A 26,706-nucleotide genomic window follows, 5' to 3' on the forward strand; every position below is an offset into this window, starting at 1 on the left:
CATTTCATATACTTTTGTGCACTCTTCTGCAAGCTGTATGCCAATCAATGGGGAGCAAAGGTGGACAACTTCTTTTTCTGCACTTCTCAGAGATACCAGGCTGGCTTCTGTAGGAAGCAAGAGTTGGAACAGATGTACCTTTAGTCAGATCCTTTGGGACCATTCTTACAAATAATCTCTTCTGTTTGACAGCCCACAGGGTAAAAGAGACAGGAATCTAATGAACCTTAAAACAGTACAATGGAAACAAACCAGGAAAAAAATTCACTGAACATACCAATTGGACCAATCGAATTGCTCATGGCATATCGTAAAATTTGTTCATCTCTGTTATACAAGACAAAGACACTGTCCACTGATAGCTGCTGAGTTGCTGAAACGGGATGGTGAGAGTCATCATGAATGCACTCCTCAAATGTGATTGTCTGCCGCCATTGGTATGGAACTGTGTAAGATGGAGACACCCCATCCCTTTCTGGTTCTGTCACTGTATACTCTCTAGTAGATGACGATGTGATAACTGAAACAAGGGAAGAATCTTATATAAATAAGAAGGGAATTAAAATATTGAGTAAATTAATTCAATCTTTGGTACTCACATATGAGTGTATTAAAAAGACCCAAAGCTATGATTGTTACTTTATATACAGCTAGAAATTTTAATTTGTGTATTGAAAATTTGTATAGGAACCAAATTCGATGAAAAGATTAGTCTAAAAGCTCTTCAAATGTTACAGTGACAAGCTTCTTGACAAATGTAGGACAAAACAGAAGATTCCTCTTGCAGTGCTCATTCTTGTCACAGGCTTAGACAACTTGTTAAAATGAAATGGAAGTAGCAAGGTTTCGCAACTATTCAACTCACCTGAGCTAGAAGAGTGATAGAGCTCAGTGTAGGGCTCTATATGAACTGAAGAACCAAATGGGATCTCAGGCACTTTGCCTTCAAGTTCTGTGCTGATTGTAAGATGTCCATGTTCATCAATTCCACTGAATTTCTGTTTAATGGTCACCCTTTCATTGTTGTTGAGGAATGTAACTTCAGCTTGTCTTGTAAACTCACCACCTAGAAGATTAGTGAAACTTTTTATTTCTGTTTTTAAATAAACATTCTCCATGTGCTGAAACGCATATAGTTGAGACCGCAGTCTCTTTAAACTGAATGTGCTGTCAAACCTACATTATGGGATCTGGTTATAATTGATGGCCCTTCGTTTTCCTAGTTAAAGAGAAATGTATACATTACCAAAGACTGAAATGACTGAAGGGTTCTCCAGCATTACTTCTGATAAGGAATGGATTGCAGACTGCTCATTTGGTGACAGTGTGTAAACTTACTTCTCTCCATTTCCTGGACACAACTTGACCACAGCCTACTCTAAAAATGGCATCCCTATGTGATGGAGTTTCCAGAACTGATACCAGCAAAATTTGAGATGGAATTGTCAATGTATGTGTCATTTTCAAGTGTGATCTATACTGGGATTGCAGAGATGAAGATGGAAAATTTGATTTAAATTTTTAACATTAAAATATGTTGTATGCCCAAGTGCTGGTATTTGCATCCTATTTTTGAAGGGTAAATAAGTGAAATGGACAAGGCACCAGCCCCTTAAACTCTCTAAAAATGAGTTGAAATTAACAACCCCCTTATCCATTTCACCTAAGTTTGCCTTCTCCAACCATAGAACAGTGGCAAGAGTAGCACAGGAGCTTTATTGGGGAATCGAGCAGGTTGATGAAGTTCCCCAAACAGCAGCAGGTGGGAACTCCAATTGAGAGAAGAACAATTTCCCCTTCCCAAGTGGAGCAGCAATGGTAGGATGAGTGACTTTTACATGGGTGTCCAGTTTTTAAAGGCTTAATTTCTGAGCAGAAGTACAGTGGTACCACTGGTTACAAACTTAATTCATTCCGGAGGTCTGTTCTTAACTTGAAACTGTTCTTAACCTGAAGTACCACTTTAGGTAAACCTGAGGTAGCACTTTAGCTAATGGGGCCTCCCGCTGCTGCCGTGGCGCCACCACACAATTTCTGTTCTCATCCTGAGGTAAAGTTCTTAACCCGAGGTACTACTTCCAGGTTAGCGGAGTCTGTAACCCAAAGTGTTTGTAACCCAAGGTACCACTGTACAGTTATTCCTTCTGGTAATGCATTGCATTGGAACTACATGCTGTGCCGTTAGTATTGAATTAGTAGGATCTGAATATAGTGCTAACAAAAAAAATAAAATGCTTTTCACACACATAAGCTGACAAACAGTACTGGTTTTAATGGGGGGGTGGGAATAGCACAGATTTCAGAATAATTTCTCCCAGCTTAATTTTCCTAAAACAGCATGGTAAATGCTGTTACCTTCATAGGTATCAGCTAAATGTTGTAATTTTTGTTTTTTTGTTTTTTGTTTGTTTTTATAAGATATTTATTAGAATTTTACAAAAAGCAGAAATTTACAAAATAAAAAGAGAACAAGAGAAAAAAGAAAAATACAAAAAATACAAAAATACATAGAAAAAAAAATAAAATACAAAATACAGAAAAAGTAAATAGGAAAAATTAAAAACAAATCCATTTTTTTTCATATCTTGGATTTCATTTGCTTATTTCCCTGACCTCCTCACACCTCCCTTTTTTGTATTCCCGTTCACATAGTCAGTTCAGCAAATCCTTACCCTCTTTCATTTATCTTAACTCTATATCTCAACATATTATAACTATATATTTTCATCCGTTATCAATCCATTTTTACATAGTCTTATTAACCTTGTTGCTAATGCCACTTAATTTCAATCCAACATCATTTTAACATTCATTAATTTTACAATGTTTCCGCAAATAGTCTTTAAATTTCTTCCAATCTTCTTCCACCAACTCTTCTCCCTGGTTTCGGATTCTGCCAGTCATTTCCGCCAGTTCCATATAGTCCATCACCTTCATCTGCCACTCTTCCAGGGTGGGTAAATCTTGTGTCTTCCAATACTTTGCAATGAGTATTCTTGCTGCTGTTGTAGCGTACATAAAGAAAGTTCTATCCTTCTTTGGCACCAATTGGCCGACTATGCCTAGGAGAAAGGCCTCTGGTTTCTTCAGGAAGGTATATTTAAATACCTTTTTCATTTCATTATAGATCATCTCCCAGAAAGCCTTAATCTTTGGGCACGTCCACCAAAGATGAAAGAATGTACCTTCGTTTTCTTTACATTTCCAACATTTATTATCGGGCAAATGATAGATTTTTGCAAGCTTGTCTGGTGTCATGTACCACCTAAATGTTGTAATTTTTGAAACGAGTGAACTTTCTCCCTTGTGACCTTTCAAACAAAAGACGTATTTGAAGTAATATCAGTGGGGAGCAGCTGTTTTGAAGCAAAAAATGTAAACAATGAACTTCAAGAAAAGCCTGAAGTTGCCCTTTGCTCAAGAGAGTTTCCTGTCTGCTTGCTTTCTACTGATCACTTTTTAAGCTTTGGTGCAATACCAAAACTACATAAGGGGAAAAGGGGGTTGTTTTCACTCCCCAATAGGCAGGTAGTGTGATAAACTGGTGGTCGTGTCCTGATGAATGTCCTTTGCCTACATTTATTATTCAACCTAGGGACGCGGGTGGCGCTGTGGGTAAAACCTCAGTGCCTAGGACTTGCCGATCGTATGGTCGGCGGTTCGAATCCCCGCGGCGGGGTGAGCTCCCGTCTTTCGGTCCCAGCTCCTTCCCACCTAGCAGTTCGAAAGCACCCCTAAGTGCAAGTAGATAAATAGATACCGCTTTATAGCGGGAAGGTAAACGGCGTTTCCGTGTGCTGCGCTGGTGCTGGCTCGCCAGAGCAGCTTTGTCACGCTGGCCCCCAGCCTCTTAAGTGAGATGGGCGCACAACCCTAGAGTCGGACATGACTGGCCCGTACGGGCAGGGGTACCTTTACCTTTACCTTATTATTCAACCAGTCAGAAGGAAGAGATTTCAGTGGGAGCTCGGTTTACAGCACCTTTTCCACCTGCACAAATTGCTGTGCCATTAATTTTATTATACTTACTGAATTTACACAGCCACCCAGAAGTAACTTAAGATCACAGGGCAGTTCGGAAAACAAATACATCTGTATCGCCCTCTTCTCTGCAGTCTGAGTTATTACTATTCCAGTATTCAAGCTCTCCCCCCCCACTGTCCTTTTGGTTTCTCTCCTTAAGTATCAAAACCACATACTGAACACTCTTCTCGCTCCTCTCTGATTAGTTGTCCTTGAAGCTTCCGATTTTTCTCTGGTTTCACTGTAGGAAAACTGGGGCTACACAGTGTGTGGGGGGTGCTGTTGTTTTTGTTTGTTACTATTGTATGTATTTTTATATTGTAAACCACCCAGTGATCCTCAGATGAAGGACAGCATAGAAATTTTAACAACAACAACATACAACACAATAACTAATAAAATCCAAAACTACAATTAAAAATATGTATTGCTGCAGATGGCTCTTGTTACTAGCTTCTTCTGTGACCCAACTTTCCCTCCATCTAATTTCCTTTCCTTGGTCTAGGCAGTCCACAACACCCTGGACAAAATCACCAATGCTTTACCTCTCACCACTTGCTAGCAGCCCAAAAGTAAGGTCACTACTGGGATGGGCAGCAAACAATATGGACTTTTATACCTGTGCCTGATGACTCTTTGCTGTCACTTGTTTCTCTAAATGAAGTGTTCCTGTCTTACAGAAATTAAGAGAGGTTCATGTAACGTTACAAAAATGGTCTATGGAGGAATATAATATGTTTCTGAGGCATGTCCTTTGAAGCAGATTGGCAACAACGAACTTCTTTATTTTACAACAGAGTCCCTGTGAATTGTCTACAAAACAGATGCATGCAACTTTTAAAAAGCAAATGTAAAAACTTACCAGTAATGCTGAATCCATTTTTATATCCTTGTTGCTCCACAGCAAACATCCACCCAATGATACCTCCAATAGAGGCAAGAGGAAGCAAGGAGAAACCCAAAGCTTCTGGAATTGTGCTGATGGCAGTGTACGCCCGTCCATGGTTCATCACGACGTAAGAGTGAAGGTCAGTGTTTTCAAATACAATTGGGACTGGATTGTTTCCTACAAAGATCCGTCCTTTGACTTTTCCATTGACTCGCTGAGGAGAACCTTATTATAACAAAACCAAAGTAGCCAGGTTATATAGCACAGCCATTATATATTAAAAGCTTTGAAGCACCACACTTAAAAACACTGGTCTGTGTTGTAAACTTTGTATGTTTATTACAATGTAAAATAATAACAGATCACAATAATGAGAAACTAGGCACTGCCTTATTCACTTTAGACAAATGAACCACTTACATATATATGTTGATATTTACATAGAATATATTTGCTATGTTCATCCATACATCTTTAATCTCTATTTGTAAACTTCTGAACTCCTTTATATGCTGAGAATCAGCTCTAATTTCAACTAGTTTCCTAATTTGGAATAAAAAGTGCACTGTTTATTTGCTTCTAAAGTTCAATAAAAAATGGAACTGCATAATTTGCTCATCCAATGTAGTATTACATAATATAGTTTCTTCTGACAATTTAATGAGTTTCACAAACCAAGTTCCTCTAGTGTTGCAGATCTCTAGTTTTCCTGAACCTTTCTTCAGTAAGAGGTTTAAACACAAGCATAAAATGTATCCCATTTATCACTTTGGTTAACCAAGTCTTTTATCTCCAAGTATTAATCTAAAAGGGTGGTAGGTGACAGCACCCTCCTTTTATCACTGCAGCATGCTCAATCCCTATGCTTTGTGTTGCTGGAGATATGATGGAAATAATTGCATTCAGTAGGGAAAAAATTGATCATTAAAATGCATATGTGTAGTATATATTAGAGTCATGAGTTTTGAAACAATTTTTAAATTACCTTCTGCTACGCACTGCCTGCCATTTCCTTTGTAGCCAGCACTACAACTGCAACAAAAGCCATTTGGATAGTCTGTGCAAACAGCATGAACTGAACACTGATGACGGTTGTTTGCACAGCTTTGCTGGACATCTGTACTGTAACTAAACACTGCAGAGAGAGTAAAAAAGGAAAGTTCTCAGCATAATGCATTTCAGAGAGCGGTCAGAAATGTAGCCCCTGTCTTAGCCATAAAGCATCTTAACCCACACATGGTGAGTTTTATTTTCCCTGTCACTTTGCTTGGCAGCTGTGAAATAAATAGTCATCTGGCAGGACAGCAAAATATACCACCACTGGGAGACAACAGGAGACCCTATTCCTGCTGCAGGAGTGTTGCCTCCTGCACTATAACTGCTGCATAGCCCTCTGGTTATGTAACAGAAATCTAGATTTATGAAACAGAAATCTAGTTATTTTCTGTTTTGCTTTTGCTTTTTTTTAAAGCTGTTTGAAGCTTGAGATGTGTGTGGAAGGTAATAAATAAAATAATAATCTGAAGGGAAGATACATGCCTGCATGTACACAACAGACATGCAGGAGGACTTTGCCAAGTGTTCCTGGGCATGGATTTCCTGGCCTGTATTTTGAAACATGAGAAGCACCTTAAAATACATTGTCCACTGCAGGGACATGTAATGGACATGCTGTAAATGCCTGCTTTGTGACATATAAAGCAGCCTTCAGAATGTCATTAGCCATTACCAGGCATTTGGTCCATGGGGAAGTAATTGCAGCTTACAGAGGGGACAAATCTATGGGTCCCTACAGACTGGACTATGCTGATTTCCAACACAGTCACAATGAGTCAACCAACGTTTTGATTCACAGCACTCTCCTTCCTAGCTCAGTTGGTTAGAGTGTGGCGCAGATTAACACCAAGGTTGCAGGTTCGACCCCCGTATGGGACAGCTGCATATTCCTCCACTGCAGGGAGTTGGACTAGATGATCCTCAGGGTCTCTTCCAACTCTACAATTCTAAGATAGTTGTGAACCAGGATTTCTATCACAGGTATTTATATTTTGCTTTTGAACAATTATATTAGGGAACACAAATTAACATAACAGCACTTGTTGTGCTACGGTTTGCTCATTTCAAAGGGCTGTTCTTGACTTGACAAAGTATTGCCTTTCTTTAAATAACTATTTTACCTCAGTGTTCAGTCTAAAAGGCCCTCCCACATACATTCACACAAATATTCCCAGTGGCTTACAGATCAATAAAAACAGAAACCCTGACCTCAGGTTTACAATCTAAAAGTTACAAGCAAAAGGGTAACAATATGAGGAGGAAGGAGAACAACAAGCAAACTCGGGCATCCATTTTTAAGTAATGTCTTATACTGACCAGCTAGACTGGAAACAGTTAAGAGACAGGAAGAGCCAAAAGGAATAGGTCTCTCAGCAGAGCCATCCAAGTGGCCCTGCATCCTTTTCTTCCTTTGCTATAGCCTGGCTGCAGCCAGACAGGAGTGGCTGTACTTCACTTCCCTCCCTCTGAAGTAATGGTTGTGGCAACTGAGATATCACATCTGAGGAGTGATAGTACAGTATAGATCTTTATAGCCTAGCAGGGACTCCCAGGGCATGCAGGAAAATCCTGTTAACCCCTACCAACTGACTGAATTTGAGGGCTGCACACACACTGTTCTCATGATGCCAGTGAATATTGGCTGCAGAGAACAACAACAACAACAATTTATTATTTATACCCCCGCCCATCTGGCTGGGTTTCCTACTGCAGACTTGTGCCCTTAACTCTCAATGGCATAGTGGTGAAGGAAATAGGCTCTGGAGGATCTGTGTCCAATTCTCTCCCCCTCTCCCCCCCCCCCCCGTCACTCTTTCTCTCTCTCTTTATATATAATTTTTAAGCTCTGAGAGAATCTGGCCTCTCTGGGAAAGAGAAACAGGACTCATAGATGGTATATGTACACATTATTCAAACAGGCTACTGGGTTTTGATCAGATCATGATGCTAGTCAATTCTGTGGTTCCTGAAATGACCATTCAAATACCGAATGACCTTACCAATTCCAGTTTCATCATCTTCTTCTACATCAATAATCTGAGTGTGGTGCCTGGGAAACTGCTGGTTTGGAAACTGGAGAGGTGGGCTTTTCCCTGTTGGGAATGGATTCGCAGCTGGAGGATGCTCTGTTAAAGCTTGATAAGGAGGCCGAAAGCCATCTGCTTCTGCTGGCTGAGGTAAGTTGTAGCTAATGTGCAGCTGATCTCCTCTGCTAGAAATACCTTCGGTTACTTCCGGCTGGTTTATTTCAATGGAACCTTGCTCTGATATGGGCGGTTCTGTAGCCACTTCTTGGAACTGGTCATAATCACTATACTCTGCACTGGTAGCAGTCTCAGTGACTTTGGCTGGCAGGATACTATCTGAGCCACCAATCTCAAATGCCCAGACTCCTTGTTTTCCCATATTGCTGCTCCTAAAAGAAAATAAATCTCTGTTTATTAAAGCAAGAACTGTACATTTTATATTTTTTTTAAGTTAATTTTATCTATGATTTGATTGCCACAACCACGATGCTAACACATTTGCTCAAAATCAGACTTACGTTGCACACCACTCCATGCAAACCACTTCCCAAGGAAATTCCATGCCACCTAAGTTGGGCCTTAATGTGTGAGCAACTCATTTGTTCAGCCTATCATGAACAAACATTCACACTGCAATGGCTCTTCCACCACCACCACCTTCTTCCTTTGTTGTCTATTTGTTTTTATTTATTTGTAAGAAATTTTTATTGGGTTTCATAAACAAGGATAATAGAAATTTAAAAAATCATACAAATAAATAGACCTAGTCTCATGTAATTTGTTTATCACAAAAATAGCATAATAGATTTGCAGTATTATCTGCAACATATGGTTCATTTTTAGTGGTTAATGTATAAGTTCTTAGTTCATGAACTGGTTTAAACAAAAACAAAGAGGAAACAGGATAGATCAGAGTTAACAGATAACATTGGATAGCTAAATGCCTAATCGGGAGCCCTTGTGGTTGTGTTTAGATTAAGTATGAGTAATGGTCATTTTTGCTGAATGAAACAATATAAAGTGTTGGTATATTGATGAATGTGGGAGAGGGGTTCAAAGTCAAATATAAAAAATTATGTTAAATTTAAATTTAGAAGCAGATGGAGCTAAATGCTGACTAGGGGTGTGTGTATTCAATTTCTGCAATACTGGCATACAGTAGCCGAGGAAGAAGGGAGCAGGGGGAGCGTATCACCCCCTGCAGCATGATCCCGATGGGGAGCCATCGCGGCTGCCCCCCGCCCGTGCTCAACATCACGCCCCTGCGGGCAGCATGCCACGCCCCCAGGATGCAGGCCATGCCCCCAGGAGACGCATCAGCCATGCCCCCACCTGCTCTCCACCCCCCGATGTCAGAGCGATGTCAGAGCTCCACCACTGCTGGCATATGCTATGAAATTAACCACACTGGGGTAAAGCCATCTTTCTTGGTTTGTCCACGTGTCATTTGTAGTTTATTTGTTAATCTCTCAAGGAGGGCTATTTCCCAAACTGTTTTCTTACTACATGTATATGATTGTGCTAGAAAGGTCTTTCCAGTATGTATCTGGTTATGTTGTCTCTCGCTGCTTCTAATAAATGGCTTATTAATTCTTTATTATGTAAATCCAGATTGCTGTCTTGGAATATATTCAATAAAGCTAATTCTGGTCGTACTTGCAATTGTTGTTTTGTTATTTTATTAATTCATTGGAATACTGAATTTCAGAAAACCTGGATTTTTGTACATTCCCAGCACATGTGGAGATAGGTACCAAGTGTGGGGCAGTCCCTCCAGCATCGTGGTGAGGCACCAGGGTGGATCACTGCCAGCTTCCCAGCAGTTAGGTACCATCTATAGGGGAGTTTTAGGGTTAATTCTCTGTTGATTGCCAAATAGACCTGAAAGATATTTTTGACCAAAGTCTATTCCACTGACTTGGGTCGAGTTTATCACCAAAATCACATCCCCACTGATAGCTAATGAACAAAAAAGGAGAGAGTGGACAGCCTTACTTTGTTCCCCATCAAATCCCCACCAGGGATGAATTTATATTGTTTATTCTTACTGTGATGGAAGCTTCAGAGTATATTTGTTTCAAATTTTGTTTGATTTTGGGGCCAAATTGCATTTTAGATCTTTGTTGTCTATTTAGAATGCCAAACTTGAAACTGACTTTTAGAATATGAAAATGTAAAGTGACATGCACACTGATGGTGCTTCATCAACGACTATAACAGGTACATATAACAGGTACACAGGTGGAAAAAACTTTTAACATTTCTGATCCCTTATCTGCAAATAATATAAAAATGCTGATTTAGAAATGAATATCAAAAACCCTTTTCAAGTTTATGAAGATTAATTGCATTTTGTGATACAGAAGACTACTAACATCATTTACGTATCAAAAAGTCTTATAGGAAATACAGTTAAAAAAAAAATTTAAAAGCATACTTGTGCAGATTTCCAATGAACTCTTCTTCATTAGCAATTATATTGTATATTCCAGGTTTTACCCATAAGAAGTAATTTGTAGAGGGTTGACTGAAGCCAACAACAGCAGGGATAATTTCCTTATTATTTTTAGTATGTGTACTATGGAACTGCAAACCATCCTCTGGATAAAGGAAAACAGCATAGGAACTCGAATCAGAAGACGCTAAAACAGCCTGGAATGTGTTTCTCTGTGGAGAAGATTTAAATTTTATTTATTTGTAGAAAAAAATTGCAAGATTAGACATAAAGACGAGACTCTGGGTTTGTGCACACTGGAGTTCACTGTGTGCTTTCAGCTGTTTGCATTCCCAATAAATTTGCACAGAACACATGACATCACCCAACACCAATCGTAATGCTTTCCCCTTGTAAATTCAAGTTTATCTGATACAGGGATAATCCAGTAAATTGGTGGCAATTAGGCTCCAAACTGCTCCACTTGGGGTCATAGAAAATTGGTTTTATTGTTTTGGGGTGGGTCAGTTATAACTTTGTGCTGCTCCCCATCCCATGTTCCCTACTTTCTTGTTGCTTCCATTTCTTTTTCAGCTATTCTCATAACATAGCTATATATACCGTATTTTTCGCCCTATAGGACGCACTTTCCCCCCTCCAAAAATGAAGGGGAAATCTGTGTGCGTCCTATGGGGCGAATACAGGCTTTCACTGAAGCTTGGAGAGCGAGAGGGGTCGGTGCGCACTGACCCCTCTCGCTCTCCAGGCTTCAGGAAGCTATCAGCAAGCCTGGGGAGCCCGCGGGAGTTCCCGCAGGGCTCCTTAGGCTGCGGATAGCAGCCTGCTGCATGGAGCGCGGGGCACGCTGAAGCAGAGCGCCCCGCACTTCGGGCATACATTGGCCAGCCCCACAAGCTCGGGGGACAGCGGGGAGGCGCAGCGCCATCATCCCGCTGTTCCTCGACCTGGTTTGGAGGCTGGCGCTGGGGAGAAGTGCGCTTCTCCCCAGCGCCAGCCCTACAAGCTCGGGGGACAGCGGGAAGGCAGAGCTCCGCCATACCGCTGTTCCCCGACCTGGTTTTGGTTTCGTCCTATGGGACGAAAAATACAGTACCTTTGATCCCTCAGATTTGCACAAAGCCAGAAAACTGCACAAGCAAACTACATTAAAAAATTACAATTGCTTCACTGTGTGCTTTTGCACACTTCCTGGGCAGGGATTTTTTTTTTTACACAAAGTGTGCGCATGTAGACAGCTGTGTGCATGTCCTGTCAGTACTTAATTGACACATTAGAACAAAAGAAGTCAGGGACAAACACAAATGTGAATACAGTACCTACTGATATGAGGGGGAAAGAACACATTTGCTCTTAATATACAAATACAGATTCAAAGTATGGGTGTGAACTACTTTCATGTAATTTGAATGGGGAAGAAAGTTGATTAAAAGCTAAATATGTGGACTCAGATGTGGACAAGCCCTTCAAATACAAGCAGAGTTGATTCTGTGATAACAGAATATGGAATCAAGGATTTATTATCTTTAGGAGTATCCTCAAAGCTATTCTTCCAAAAACGGATATTGTTTTGAATACTAAACATCACAGAACTTTGTAATTCATAAAATTAAGAAGTCCTACTGCGGATCCAAAGCATTCATCTGACATATTAAATCTGAAGTTCTGAATCTGCATAACTAAGATAAATTTACAACCTGCATCTCTCTTTTCCAAAAAGCCTTTGCCATTCCTAGGCTGCAAGCTACATCCATTTACTAGGGGGTAAGCTCCGAGCAAAGATACATAAGACTGCAGTTTCACTTAGTTTGCATATCATCCTGGTACTTCTCATTTGTCTATTGCTATGCTGTCACAAGCTCACCTTCACTTGTAGAGCGACATCTTCTCCAGGTCCTGCATAAGGAGCCACAGAATCCCAGGTAACAATGACAACATTGCTTGGATCAAAGGCAGACTCTGGAAAGCCCCTTTTAATATACTGAGCAGCAAGCTGGAGGACATCTGGGGATGAATCTTCCCTGTAGTACACTTTCCCATGTCCGCCTGTAGTATCCAAATCAGCATAAAAGGGAGCGATGCCTCCAAAACTGACTGGAAGCTGACCAGGGTTATCTTCGTCCCTTGATGGCTCACTTACTGCAACGATGCCATTAGTAAGAACCTAGAAAAATAATTAGGAAAATGTTACAAACAGTGAATACATGCTAGATATAGGCAGGGATGGATGGATGGACAAGTCTGTCTTATTTGGTTTCTTTCACCTCCTCATCCCCCCCCCCCCGGTTTAAACTCAGTTCTTCACATTTCCCATCAGTTTTCAAACTTCTTTTAAAAAGGGGGGGGGAGTCCTCACAACGATTTGTCAACATTTTAGTGTACAGTTCTCATATGCGTTTTTGCTAGCAATTTCCCCTAGCATAACACATTCAGTTTCCACAAACGTAACATTTTGGGTTGGAGAACTGCATCACAAAATTCATGGAAGTGCAGACTTCAAGTGCATTTCTATTTGTGCATTGTTTCAGGAAGCAGGAACTAGGTAAAAAGGTAGAGGGACCCCTGACTGTTAGGTCCAGTCGTGGATGACTCTGGGGTTGTGGCGCTCATCTCGCTTTATTGGCCAAGGGAGCCAGCGTACAGCTTCCGGGTCATGTGGCCAGCATGACTAAGCCACTTCTGGTGAACCAGAGCAGCGCACGGAAATGCCATTTACCTTCCCGCCGGAGCGGTACCTATTTATCTACTTGCACTTGGACGTGCTTTTGAACTGCTAGGTATGCGACGTTAACATATGAGAGTGCTGGAGGTGAAATAGTTAAACGAGTTACCCAATCAGAACCCAGGGGGTGTGGAGTCAGAGGTACTATAAAACCAGCTCTGGGAGAGGCAAAAGGAGGAGTTCGTTGGGAGTTTGGTTGGAGTGGGAGTGAATTGGGATAGAGTCTGTGGGTAGGCTGAGTTAGTGTAGAGAAATAAGCTGAGTCAGGAACAGTTAGGAGCTAGAAAGACAAGTAAATATCTGAGAGGTGGTTTAGTGAGTGAGAGCAGGTAGCGGAAGTTATAGGTCTGGATGGGCACCCCATGATTGTAATTGACCGATACCGTTTATGAAACCACACACTTGTTAAACTGCAATAAATAAACAGAAGTTTATGTTCCAATTTAACCCTGACTGGACTCAGTATTATACCAAGTAGGGCCTGGGTGGTGGCACAAGGATCAATAGACGGTGAAACATCCGGGAACCCTGTGTGATCGCCACACTAGGTTAGGAGCAGGGACCGAGCAATGGGAGCTCACCCCGTTGCGGGGATTTGAACGGCCAACCTTCTGATCAGCAAGCCCTAGGCTCTGTGGTTTAGACCACAGCACCACCCGTGTCCCTCGGGAACTAGGTAGTTTTGTATTAAAAATGCTAACCAAACCTAATTTATCCCTGATTCCTACCAGCAGCGACTTCCTGTTTCACAATTAGACCAGGTTACAGAGCCTCCTTATCTGCCAAAGCCTGTGGTCTCTGCTATGTTGCAATGTTACATAGACCACTTAAGATGTCAAGAAGAAAAAACTCTATACTTTGCATCTTTCGCTGATTACATTATTGCATCCTTGGCATTTCCTTATCAAAATACAATCACCAGTGTAGTCATTCCAGGCTCTTCTCAAACAGACACAGCTGTGCTGTTCTCCAGAATATCTACAAGATGCCAAAATGACAGATACAACAGACACACTTTCTGGTGAGATAAACATTACTAAAAAATCCAAGCTGCCCAAAGCTCTGCTGCAAAGACATTTGCAAAAATGGCATAGGAAACTTTTGTATCAATGAGTGGAGAACTTTGGCAAATAGGAATATATGACATTGCAGGTAGCTGTGATAGGAAATGACTCGTACATAAGATATAGAGCATTGATCATGACTTTCCTAGTACAGACTGGAGATGTGACACACAGCAAATTCTTCCAGCCTTGGAGTAGCTGCTTCAGCCATTTACAGTTCAACAGAGCACCAGGTCTCCAAATACAATTTTCATACATTTTGCAAACACTGAATATTCAGGACTTACTCTAGAGTGTAGTTTGTAAGTTAAGGTTAGAGTAGTAGGAATTCAAATGGGGTGGGTGTGGGCGTGCATACACAAACACACCATTTGAATTCCTATTATTGTCTCCAAGTTTTAAATGAATCCTTTCATGATACCTAATAAAGTTGTCTAAGAGAGTCAGCCTAATCCTCTTCCCCAAGCCTGGCTGAGGCTTTATGGAGCAGCAAGGACACTGCTGCATGTACATTCTATGTGTGGCACCCGGCATGGAGCAGAGGCAGGCAGGCAGGCAGGCAGGCAGGCAGGCAGGCAGCTGCATCAGCAAGGAGCTGGCACAGCCATTGGGCCTGAAATGGGACCCATACTGTCAGAACTGTTACAAATTAAAAGTTACAATAGCATCTGACCTGGTAGTGGCGTCTGCCCTGTGGAACACCCTCCCATCAGATGTCAAATAAATAAACAACTATCTGACTTTTAGAAGACATCTGAAGGCAGCCCTGTTTATGGAAGTTTTTAATGTTTGATGAATTATTGTATTTTAATCTTTTTTGGGAGGAAGCTGCCCAGAGTGGCTGGGGAAATCCAGCCAGATGGGTGGGGAATAAATAATAAATTTATTATTATTATTATTATTATTATTATTATTATTATTATTATTATCACCCTAAAAATCAGGTTCAAGTAGCACTGAAGCAGCAAACCAAGTTATGTGCCAACAAACAGCCAAATCTGTACTTGTATAAATAATAATAATAATAATAATAATAATAATAATAAATTTTATTTATATCCCGCCCTCCCCAGCCGAAGCCAGGCTCAGGGCGGCTAACAACAATAAAACAGTACAAAAGTACAACACAAACAACACTCTAAAATCATTCATTACAAAATTAATATGCAACCCAAGCTAATCTTTAATAAAACAATTTTTAAAAATGTAAATCAAGCAAATTCATAACATTTCTCTTGTTTGCATTACCTGTTCTGCATTTTTCTATATTTGTACAACTTCTTTTGGCTTTGCTAGTCACAGGAAGGTCTAGGAAGAATGCTGAAGCCTTATTCCAAACCACTAACCATTTATTCACCCACTTCAATGGCTTGAGCAGAGACTGCCCACATATTGTATTGTTCCGCTATAATCTTTTCCAAACTGCTTTAAGATGTTATTTGATCAAAATAAAACAATAAATCTTTCTCAGCCTAACTTATTGTGAGACTATAATGGGATAACCCTCATGTACGATGCCAAACACATGGGAGGATCAATGGGATATAAATGAAATAAGTAAGTTAAATTTTCAGCATGATTGGTTCTATTAGAGTATTTCAATATGTTCTGAGAATGAGTGAAAGAGCCTGCCAGAAAGGACTTGTTTTTGAAACAATGGAACACTAGAATAATGAGTGGCTGGGACTTCCGGGGTGGCGCCATCGGCAATGGCGGATTCACTCTGAACTGGAGGCACCAGCTCCGCGCGAAACGGGTCGTTTCCGCTACGGCGAAGCGGGGACCCTTTAAAAAATCACAGGCGGATGAAGCCTGTGACCATGGGACTCTGCGGGCACCCTTAGCGCCCCCCCAACCCGCAAAGGAACCCATTAACGGGCTCCGAAGCGAAGAGGGGGAAGTGGCGCGGTGCTGTGAGTCAACTGCTCTTTCCGTGGAGCGAAGCCGCATAGCCGTTGCCGGAGAGCTCTGCCTTTTTCCTGGGACAATTTGGCATCTAAAGAATCACCCGTGAGTACTTAAATCTTGAACAACTGGACTTTAAATAAGGACTGGCGAGTAGAGAGGAATTGGACTTAAAAATTTACTTCAATTTGGTACTGAAACGGGAAGGTCTAAACAGGAAGTCAGCCTTCCGTTTCTTTGTAGTCAGAATAAAGCAAAGACAACGTAAACTAGAGCTTAGAAAATCACTTTTAAAGGATTGGCTTTCATCATTTAAAATTGTTGAACCCCTCTTCGGTAGCAGGAGAAGAAGGGGGATTTTTTTTTTTTTTTGACTGTTTAAACCTGCAGAAGTGAATTTAAAGTAAAGTAACTTTCCACCGTCCTGATCCTGGAGCGGAGTGTCAGGACTGACATTTGAAGCTCATTGACCAGAGACAAATGTTTTTGACAGACAGCTAAAAGAAAAGTAATATAGTGATTCCACTGTTTCCTTTCGCATTTTAAAGGAACAAATATTGACAGAATATCTCAAAAAAGAAACTTTGTTGCTATTGTCCTTAAAAGAAAGAATAAATAGAAGTTTTCCCCCTAGAGGGAGACTGTGAAACTGTAACTAATTCCAGGGAGCTTGCAGCTGCCACAGATTACAATCGTGGGAAAGGACTTGTGACCTTGTAGGACAATGTTTTCAGAAGCTCTGTTGGGTGCTCTTTGTAAAATAAATGCCCTATTGGATCAGTTAAGTCAGAAGACAGATTTGATGACTAATGCGGTCAGAACTTTTGAACAGGTAGCGGGAAACTATATGGAGCCCACCCAGGAACTAAAACAGGAGTGTGCTATGACAGTACAGATGAGAGAAGAGGATGCTGCTGAATCTTGGGTGCCAGAAATGGAGGGAGTTGCGGCCCTGCAGGAATATGAGCCTTTGGATTTGACAAATGAATTTGGAAAAAACCAGATTTGGAAAGATAAAGTTTGGACTGGCTTGGAAATGGGGGGTTGGATTGACCCTCCCATGCAGGGATGTTTGGACTTTCCGAGTCTGGCAATGGGCCGTCAGATGTTTGGAGCTGTGGGGGCTCTTAATTTTGGAGGGAATCTGAAACATGTGTTTAAATATCACATGGAGTTTAGTCTGGACTATGGAAATGGGGCTGATCTGCTGAAAAGGGTCAAAAACATTACCAAGCTGGAGTTCCCACGAGTGAAAGGAAAATATGAAGAAGAGCCGCGGAAGGGACATGGAAGAGACTTGAGGGCCTCGGATATAAGGACACCAGGTTAATGCACTAGATTAATGGGACAAAAAGGACTGACAAAATCCGGGACCAGGAGGAAGGGACGCTGGATGAAGATTGGATCGTTTTATTTCTTTCTTTTATCATTAGGACTGTTTTAAAATAATTGATGAATGTTAGAAAAATGTTGAAATGAAATTACTTGGTTCTAGTAAAAATGTTTAAAGAATTAGGTTAATGATATGGTTATGAGAAGTTGGTAAAAATAAGATATAAGTTTTAAGCTTTAAGGTTTGCTATAAGATAAGATGAAAATAGATTAAGGTAATGTAAGGACAGAATATTATGAACTATGGAAAGGATTTGCTGCGATAATTATTAACCAGGATACAAGAAAGGGGAGGAGGAGGTCAAAGAAAGAAGGTAATGAAAGTTGAAAATTTGAGAATGATGGATTTATTTTTTCTTTTTCTTTTTCTCTTTTGTCTTTTTTTATATATATAATTTAAAAAAATAATAATAAAGATTATTTATTTTAAAAAAAAGAATAATGAGTGGCTACCGCTATAATCCTAACCACACTTACCTACCTAGGAGTAAGCCCCCTTGAACTTAGCACAGCTTACTTCTAAGTAGACATGGCTATGATTGTGCTGTGAAGAACAAGCCCAAGGAAGAAAATAACCAGTAAGTTGAACTTTTTGCAACCTAAATGAAAAGGTATACATTCATTAGTGAATAGAATCAGAATCTTCTTATTATAAATTAAATTTGCAAAATAAACAATTGTTTCTTACAGTTTATGAAATCTTGGGTACATATGACATGCATCCAGACTGAAATGTGAAGCAGCTACTCTCTTGGAGACCTATTTCATTTAGCATTCTAAGGGACAGGAAATAATAAAACTCCTTTCTTATTCTAATAAATGAATATGCAGTTCAACCATGAGGGAATCTTTGTTTTCTACACTTCTTTAAGTCTATCAATGTGATGTTGGGCAGAATATAGCATAGCAGTCACCTCCTAGGGGCCGAGATGTTTGAGGGGACGGGGCCCCCAAAGTTGATGGGCATTGCTATTCAAATGGTGTGTGTGCACACCACATCATGTGATCGATTATGTGGGGCTTACCTGGCCCTCTCCCAGTATTTTATTCAAGTTGGCACCCCTGGAATACAGTGAATTGCTTTCAGGTCAATGTCATTAGCACATAGCAGCAGCATCAACCAAGAGAGAAAGGTAAGCAAACAAAACCCAGATGCAACAAGGCCATCTACCAGTGCTCAATACGAAAGACTCCAGGAGGGAAGCATGTAAAAAGAACATCAGGCATCTCCCCTTGCCATAGCTGGGCTGCTTTAGTTTTGAACTGAACTAGGCATGCCTTCAGCACACAACAATAAGTAGGAATAGATGTATTTTCTTTGGTATTTGAGGCTGCCAGAGGTGTATGGGGTCTAGGGGAGGGGCAGTACCTCTGGTGAGGAACACATCATGCTCCTTCTGGGGTAATTTGTCCACCTTTGGTCCCTACCCAGCACTTAGCTCTCACCTGTGGCATGGGACACCTGTTAAACCCCAGGAATGCCTTTGATTGGCCAGAGGAGGGTAGCCAATGGGTCTCAAACTCTTGGTGAGTAAGGGATTTCCTCTGCATGTGAAGACAGGCTGCAGTGGATTGAGCAAATGAAACCAATAGTGGGTCAAACTGTCAAGAAGGCAGTTTCCGGATGTGCTGTAGAGGGAAGTAAGGGGCAGATGGGACTCATCAACCTGGGAAGGTAACCCATCTAGGAGAAGGAAAACTCAGACCCTAAACCTCCGCTACCTTGTGGGTAAACACTACACAAATCCCTAAGATAGCTGGATGGCACTTTGTATGCCTCCTTCCAGCAACATACTGCTCTGCTTTCCTTTTGACCACATCAATGAGGCAGAGAGGGTGGAGTCTTTGCATCTGGGCAGTCCAGGAGATCCATATACACTTCCCAGGTTTGTGCCCCAGGGAAGTCATTTCAGTGCTGCTAACTCAGAGGTTTGAGTTCACCCCTGGAGGCGGACTCCATTGTCTCTGTAGACAGACAGATGCCAACAAAGGAGGCTGCCACAAACAGAATGTATTGGTTGTGTCCAGGTGAGGCAAATGGAAGTGGGGAATATGGCAACAGAAACCATTCACCACCACGTCAAAAAGCATGTGACAAACTGCTCACCAAAAAAAGGGGAAAGAAATGCACTAGCAAGGTTCCACACCAGCAGTTCTGCAAATGTCTAATGGATTACTTTTAGTTATCAGATTTCCCACAGTAAAGGAAAATACAGATTAAATGTAAAACAAGCATTGGCTGGTATTTTGATGGTGATAACATTATGTGGCTACTGGTGGAGGGCTTGTTTGCATGAGCAGCACTAATTCCATAATAAACTCACATCTGAAAGCACCCCAGTAGGAGAAGAATAATTACTCTACCAGCTTAACCCAAGTAAGGAAATGAATTTAAGGTCTGGTCAAGTATGCATGCATCTTTTCAAGTAGTATGAGTGAACATGAATTTAAATACAAATAAAACTGCCAGCCCAAACCTAGATATTCACATTATAGTCAGACTGCATATTATTAGAGAGGCATATTTATATGAAGGGGGAAACGGAACATCACTAATTGTCTGGAGACAATAACAGCTGTAGAATGCACCATTTCCTTTTAAGGTATTACTCCATTTAATCTGACAGGACACACAACCTTCTGATATATTTTTAGGATTCAGTACTTCTGAATTGCATAGATGGCTAAGTTACATTTATGGGATGTTAAGAAAACATGCCACACACTTTATACATAGTTCTGCTAAGGAAATTTATGAAAGACAGAAGGAGGAGCAGGAAACAGGAAGGAAGGGAACACAGCTAAACAATTCTGTGGTTTGAGAGAAAGCAGTCCAACGTTGAGAATTCTTGTCACTTCACATAGTGGCTCAGCAATAAAACCACAAACACATTTGCAAAGCTAAGTAAGGTTTGGTATGGTTTCAAATTGGATGAGGAACCACGTGTTGAGATTCCTGCATTTCAGGAGGTAGGAATAGATAACCTCCAGATCCCTTCCAATTCTATAATTCTACGATTAACTAATGCACGCTTGAGATGCATGTAATTAATATCTGGAGGCCATAGAATTGTTACACAACTCAGTTATCATAGAAATCTCTACATAAAAATACAACCTTATTCAATATATTTTACAAAGAACAAGATTATGACCAAGCAGAACTGTAAATCACAAATAAAACAGAACAGTGTGCAAAACAAAGTTAAAAAGTTAAGAGTCAAGAGTCCAAGAAAGCTTGGATAAGCCTATACATTTTAAAGAGGCATTTAAATGTTATTACTGTCCCCACCTTATGAAATGTCATTGGGAATCAGTCCTATTGACATACCTAGGCAAATGGTTCTTAATTTAATAGGAATTTTCCGTACCCTGACAATTCATTTTAACTGAGACCGGACTGGCCGGTCCAACAATGCGATGTCAATATAAACTCTTTATATAATCTATACAGAACATTAAACAATATGAAATATATGAAATATGCACTCTCTGCAAAGCCAAATAAACAGAAATCTTCTAAATCTCTGAAAGTCACAAATTATGCACTCTTGATGGATTCTCTTAAAAACATAGAACCAAATAAACATAAGTCTTATAGGTCTCTGAAAATCTTTATGACCATTGCTCCACAGCAATTGTTGTTATACAATTTGATTCACCATATAGATGGGTTTTTGAAGCATTTCTGTATCCTTCTGCTGTGCTGAAGAATTCCACAACAGTGGGTATATGTGAAATCACTGTTCACTATGTCTGTTTGCGAACCACTTCAGCAGCGTTGGACGTCATAAAGCAAAGCTTCACGGCTTGTTTTCACCAGATAAGAATCTGACCCATTGCTTATTTCAGAGACTTTTGTAGCCCACAAAGACTTTCAGAGACCTATAAGCTAAGAGGAAGGCATGTTTGGCAAATCCTCACCATGATCAACTCCCACCCAGAAACCTATGTCCCCACTGTGAATGGATGTGCGGATCCAGAATTGGCCTCCACAGTCACTTACGGACACACTGTTAACACCATATTCATGGAAGACAATCTTACTCAGCTACGAGTGATCGCCAAAGAAGAAGACGGCAGTTGTTTAAAATGCCCCTGGAGTAACTTGTCATTTTAATGATTGCGCTCTGTTGCTTTTAAATGTTTTAACATTGTAGTACACCACCCTGAAGTTTTGCAAGAGGACGGTATATATAAATGCTAAATAAATAAATAAATAAAATTGTAGTTCGTGTTCATTTGCTTGGATTTTTATTCTGTCCCACCCAGTCCCAAAAGCACAGAGCAGATTACAATTTCCTTGAAACCATTTTCTAAATAAGATAGCCTCAGGAGAAGAACATGTTTCACAAACCATCTTCTTGAATCAGATTAGTGTAGAGTTAATTTCACTGAAAGTAGCAGAAAGCCATACTAAATATTATTATCCCATATACTGCAATATATTATATCTGATAGCATCCTTGCAGTTAAACTCTTGCCTGGTCACCACAAGCAACAAGGAACTGCATCCAGTGAAGTAAACAGGCTGCCAGAAGGCACACCAAATGTTCTGTTTCTCCTCTGCCAAACCACTTTGGTTCTTACTTACAGGAAGGGGTGGCAAAAGAGGGATGGAACATGTCATTCCTCCCAGTCCCATTTTGTGGCTTGAGGCAAAATGGGATGTGCCACCCCACTCTGCCATGCTGCCTGTCATGCCACCTCCACTTCTGCTGACACCACCACCATGCCATACACTGGCACCACTGCAGCCCCACCTGCCACTGACATTGGAGCTGATTTCCAGCAAGACCTCAGATTGGTACCAGTGATGGCACTGCTTCTCCACCAGTGTCGGAGGTGGTGGCAGCTGCTTCACTCCACTTCATGGGTGGGCCTGCCCTGATCCTTCATACACCAGTGCATCTCATGTGTAAAAAAACAGGCTAATAACATTTATGGGGTTATTTCCAAAGCTGCTTGCTACTATGTTATAAATATTGGTGGCTATACTGGCATTGTAAAACAGAAGATAGCAGTGCAGGTGCTAGGCAAGCCACTGTGGGGTGGGAATTCTTCAAGCAGGGTGACACAACCAAAAAAGCCCTGGGTCCAGTCACCCCTGGCTCACTTCACTTGGCAGGGATATCCAGACTCAGAGAAGGACCTGTGACACTGACCTTAATATCAGGCATGCTGATATGGGGAAGATGGTTTTTCAAGTACCTGGATCCTAAACCACACAGAGCTTTAAAAGGTAAGCACCAGCCTATAGTGTACCAATAAAAAATAATGTGCATTCAGATGGCACAGCATTTCAAGGATGTGCAGACATGAATTTTATGCTCATGCATTTCTACTTTCCCCACCTTCTTCCCTTGCACAGAGTGTCAGTTAAGTGCTGATCTTATTCTCAACAAACGATACATTGCCAGTTTGTCAGACCAGGCAAAAAAACTATGGCTTGCATTTTCCAGCAAACTCGATTACAGTCAGTCTGGTTTGCAGGCAAACACAAATAATGGTCTGCCTGTTCAGGCTAACTAGCAAACAAGGACCAGAATTTACTAACTGCTACATGTAAGAGGAGGAAATTTGTGCCTAGCTGTTCTTGTGTCAGCTATGGTTTGGCATTGTACTTCACCACAGCCACACTATTCAAAGCATTTCAGTGTGTTTGGCCTTTTAAATAAGCCAAATTAAGATGAAAACATACTGAAATACCTCACAATTCTGGAAGAATATAAGGAAAGCAGCCCCTACTGTACTGAAAAAGAGTAAAGTAAGGGCTAAGAAAATAAACCATTTCAGAATTCAGCAGAACAGAACCACCATGCACTAAATCCTTGGCTGACAGAAGGAATGCCAATTTACTTAGAACAGAATCTGACCCTTTGTACTCAACTATAGGGTCACAATTTTATTTGCATGACCTATAGTTCAGTGGAATAAACTGCTGAAACCAGGCAACAACCCCTCATTGAGCAGGGACGGCAAGTGCTGGAAAGGACAAATCCCATCTGCTTTCTATTTTGTTTGGAATTAGCAAAAATCTAGTCGAGTTGCCAAAATGGTTCTGGACAGTTCCTCCCCTTCCCACCCAGCAACCCTCTCCTTGACCTGCTTCTGCACAACTGCTTCTCCTCCTCCTGAAATAAGCCGTTTGTCAGGAGTAGCCAGCTGCCCCCCGTTTTCAATAGGGGCTCAACTCGGCTTAGATCGATCTCTTAACTACACAACATCCCTCCGGCGTCACCACCACGCGGGGAATTCCTGGGCTTGAAAAGCCCCCCGCTGCAAGAGAATTTACAGGCGCGAGTGGAGGGAAATGCCTTTTGTCTTAAGAACTTTTATGGGGAAACCTACATGCCGCGGCTTAATCTGCGCTTGGTCTATCCCTCTGGCGTCGCTTTTGCAGTCATGAGGCTCAACCCGGAGAGGTCTGAATTACAAAGGAGTCACGCGGAGGGGCGGCGGCGCCTCTGAGCATAGGCAGAAGGCGCCCCTCTTGTCGGGGAAGACACATTGGGAAAGGAGAGGAAAGGGCTCCAAGGACACGAGTCTTCAGACCCAGCAATTCCCCCTCTTAGGAATTAAGCAACCTCCCGCCACAAGAAGCCCTTTACCCCGCACCGCCTTTGGTCCCACTTGGCCGACAGCCTGGGCAGCAGACCCTCCGCCCCCGCCATTGCCCCACAGCAGTGACAGCAACCTCGCCTCAGCTGAGGGGACCTCCGCCTCAGCCCTTTCCCAGGCCACTGCCCCCTCTCCCCCGGACTCACTCACTCGCCCGCCCCTCGCCCACCCCTGGGGGCCGCCTCCGCCCGCTCCTCCCCCCCCTGCCCAACCCGCACTCACATAGAGGGAGTCGACGCTGGAGCCGTAGAAGCGCAGCGCGGTGCTGAGCTCCAGAGGCGGGGAATGCGCGTCGTCCCCAGCCTCCAGCTCGGCGTCGCCTCGCTCCGAGCCGAAGGGGAAGAGGAGCCCCCCGTGAGGGAAGCCACTCCCGGTCGCCGCCAGCGCCGCCAGCAGCGCCCACAAGCTCAAGCCCCGCAGGCTGGCCATGCTCTCTCTCCTCGTCGACGTCCGAGCGGCGCAGACGAGCCTTGAGAGCTGCGAGCCCTCAAGTTTTAAACCCCGCCGGTGCTGCGGTGGAAAAGAGGGGAGGGGGAGGCCGAGGGAAAGCGAGGAGAGGGTTTGAAGCCAACCAATCCGCGGAGAGTTCAAAGAAAGACGCCCTATCACCATCGGGCTTCTATCCCCCCCCCCCTCCTCCTTTTGCATCCTTTGCAAAGCCATCCAAAAATCCCAGCAGAGAAAACTTGAGCTTTGCTTACCCAATCTCAAGCCACCAGGAGCCAGAGGCGTTTCCCGCCCTTCGCAGTACAGTTACCCACAATTGCACTCTGTGAAAGCTTGGTTCTACCCCCCCTCATACTCATTAGCGTTTGCATGTACAATTAAAGAAAAGATCCCCAGTAAAGTTGGGGGGGGTATTCATTGATACACCCCTTTAGCTACATAGACTAGAGAGTTAAGTGCTGGTGCCCTGGTTAAAGTAACTGGAGGCCAGGGTTAAAACCCCCACTCGAACATGAAGCTCACTGGGTGACCTAAGGTAAGGTTACCAAACGTCCCTGTTTCCCAGGGACAGTCCCCAGATTTACAAATCAATCCCCTGACAAAATCCATCTATTTAGTAGGAAGTTGAAAAGTGTCCCCGGATTCATTGAAAAAAATCTGGTAACCTTAACCTAAGGCCAGTCAAGTATCTTAGCCTAACCTACCTGGCAACGTTGTGAGGATAAAATAGGAAGCGGAGAACCATGTACAATTGTACATCACCTTGAACTCCATGGAGGAAAAGGTGACATATTGTTCACATCTGTCTGTCTTGGTAGACAATGCAGGAGTGCACCTTTGAAGGTGAAGTCAAACCACTGGAGAGTTGCCGCACTTGCTGTGGCTATAGAGACCAATACGTGCAACTGGGGCAGATGAAGGGATCCGGTTGTGCTGCTGCAGATGCACCACGGCATTTCTTCTCCTCCCAGCAGCCATTCCTCCTCTGGTCACTGCTGTGGACACACAACCGAGCTGTCTGTCTGTCTCCAGGCACTGTAATCATTTGCAATGGATTCCCATACTGCTGAGTTAATGGTGCCAGCCTTCATGTCGCGTTTGCAGACATCTTTATAATGTAGAATTAGTCTGTCGACGGGTCTAGTGACTGAAGCCAGCTCCCCATAGAGCACATCCTTGGGGACCCTGCCATCTTCCATTCTGTGGACATGACCAAGCTAGCATAGAAGTCACTGGGACATGGTGTGAACATGCTGGGCTTGTGGGCTTAAGAGCACCCAGCTTTGTTTGAGACCCTGTCCTGCCTCTTGCCACAAGACATGCGAGACTACAGCATTGTGACCTCTACAAGAACGTAGGTGACCGCCATGACTGTAACAACTACTGTGGAATCTCCCTGCTCAATACTATGGAGAAAGCCTTTGTGCATGTAGTTCCTTAGCAGATGGTTTAAAGTTACTTACTGACAAGGCTTTAGAGCTCAGAGGTCAACAGTTTACATGAATTTCTCACTGCAGCAGCTTCAGGAAAAATGCTGAGAGCAGTTACCCCTTGTACATCACTGTAATAAATAAATAGTGTGCTATAAGACTAAGATCCAATGTTAATTCTATAGTAAATAAGGTATATGGGTATATACACACAGTTTTGTCATTGATTACATCATTAGACATAACTTTGATCTGGGAGATTTTGGATCCAAACATGCTCTTCCAATTAAGGGTTAATTCTTATCTACTTACTTTTGTATTCTCCTTTGACTCCAGTTTCCTCTTTATCAGATAATCACAGGGAAATTCTGGGAATTCTGTGGTGGGTGGGTGATTAGGAAAGGATTCTGTCTCCTAACTACTCATGTCTTTTAAATTTAGCTAGATGACCCTCCCTCCCTCCATACACACAGCTCTCTAACTTTGTAGTGGAGTTTTCTTTTTAAAAGCTGCTCTGAATAAATTACACTGCTTCTGGGTTATCCTACCTTTAATCTGCCTCCAACATTGGTGGGAGATCTTTTCAAGTAAAATTCATATTTTTGGCTTCTTCTTTTTTAAAAGTAACAATTTGTTTTAAAAAGAATAAACAACCAGACTATACTGTATCACTTAAGA

General features: G+C 42.0%; 1 protein-coding gene across 2 annotated transcripts in view; it reads right to left on the minus strand.

The window, feature by feature from the left end:
- Window positions 1-24,708, minus strand: part of NID1 (nidogen 1) — a 57,146-nt gene extending 32,438 nt beyond the window's left edge. For both annotated transcript variants that reach the window (XR_014546221.1, XM_083606003.1), the window contains exons 1-8: window positions 24,374-24,708; window positions 12,312-12,611; window positions 10,433-10,662; window positions 7,969-8,384; window positions 5,898-6,047; window positions 4,886-5,137; window positions 866-1,066; window positions 278-520 (exon numbers count right to left, since the gene is read on the minus strand). Coding sequence is in view for 1 of the 2 variants with exons in the window: in XM_083606003.1 (XP_083462129.1) it covers window positions 278-520; window positions 866-1,066; window positions 4,886-5,137; window positions 5,898-6,047; window positions 7,969-8,384; window positions 10,433-10,662; window positions 12,312-12,611; window positions 24,374-24,580 (1,999 nt within the window). In the remaining variant the exon portion in view is untranslated. The remainder of the gene's footprint in view (window positions 1-277; window positions 521-865; window positions 1,067-4,885; window positions 5,138-5,897; window positions 6,048-7,968; window positions 8,385-10,432; window positions 10,663-12,311; window positions 12,612-24,373) is intronic.
- Between the last annotated feature and the right edge of the window lie 1,998 nt (window positions 24,709-26,706).

This window comes from Podarcis filfolensis (assembly GCF_964270895.1).
Source record: "Podarcis filfolensis genome assembly, chromosome: 3".
NCBI classification, from domain to species: Eukaryota; Metazoa; Chordata; class Lepidosauria; order Squamata; family Lacertidae; genus Podarcis; species Podarcis filfolensis.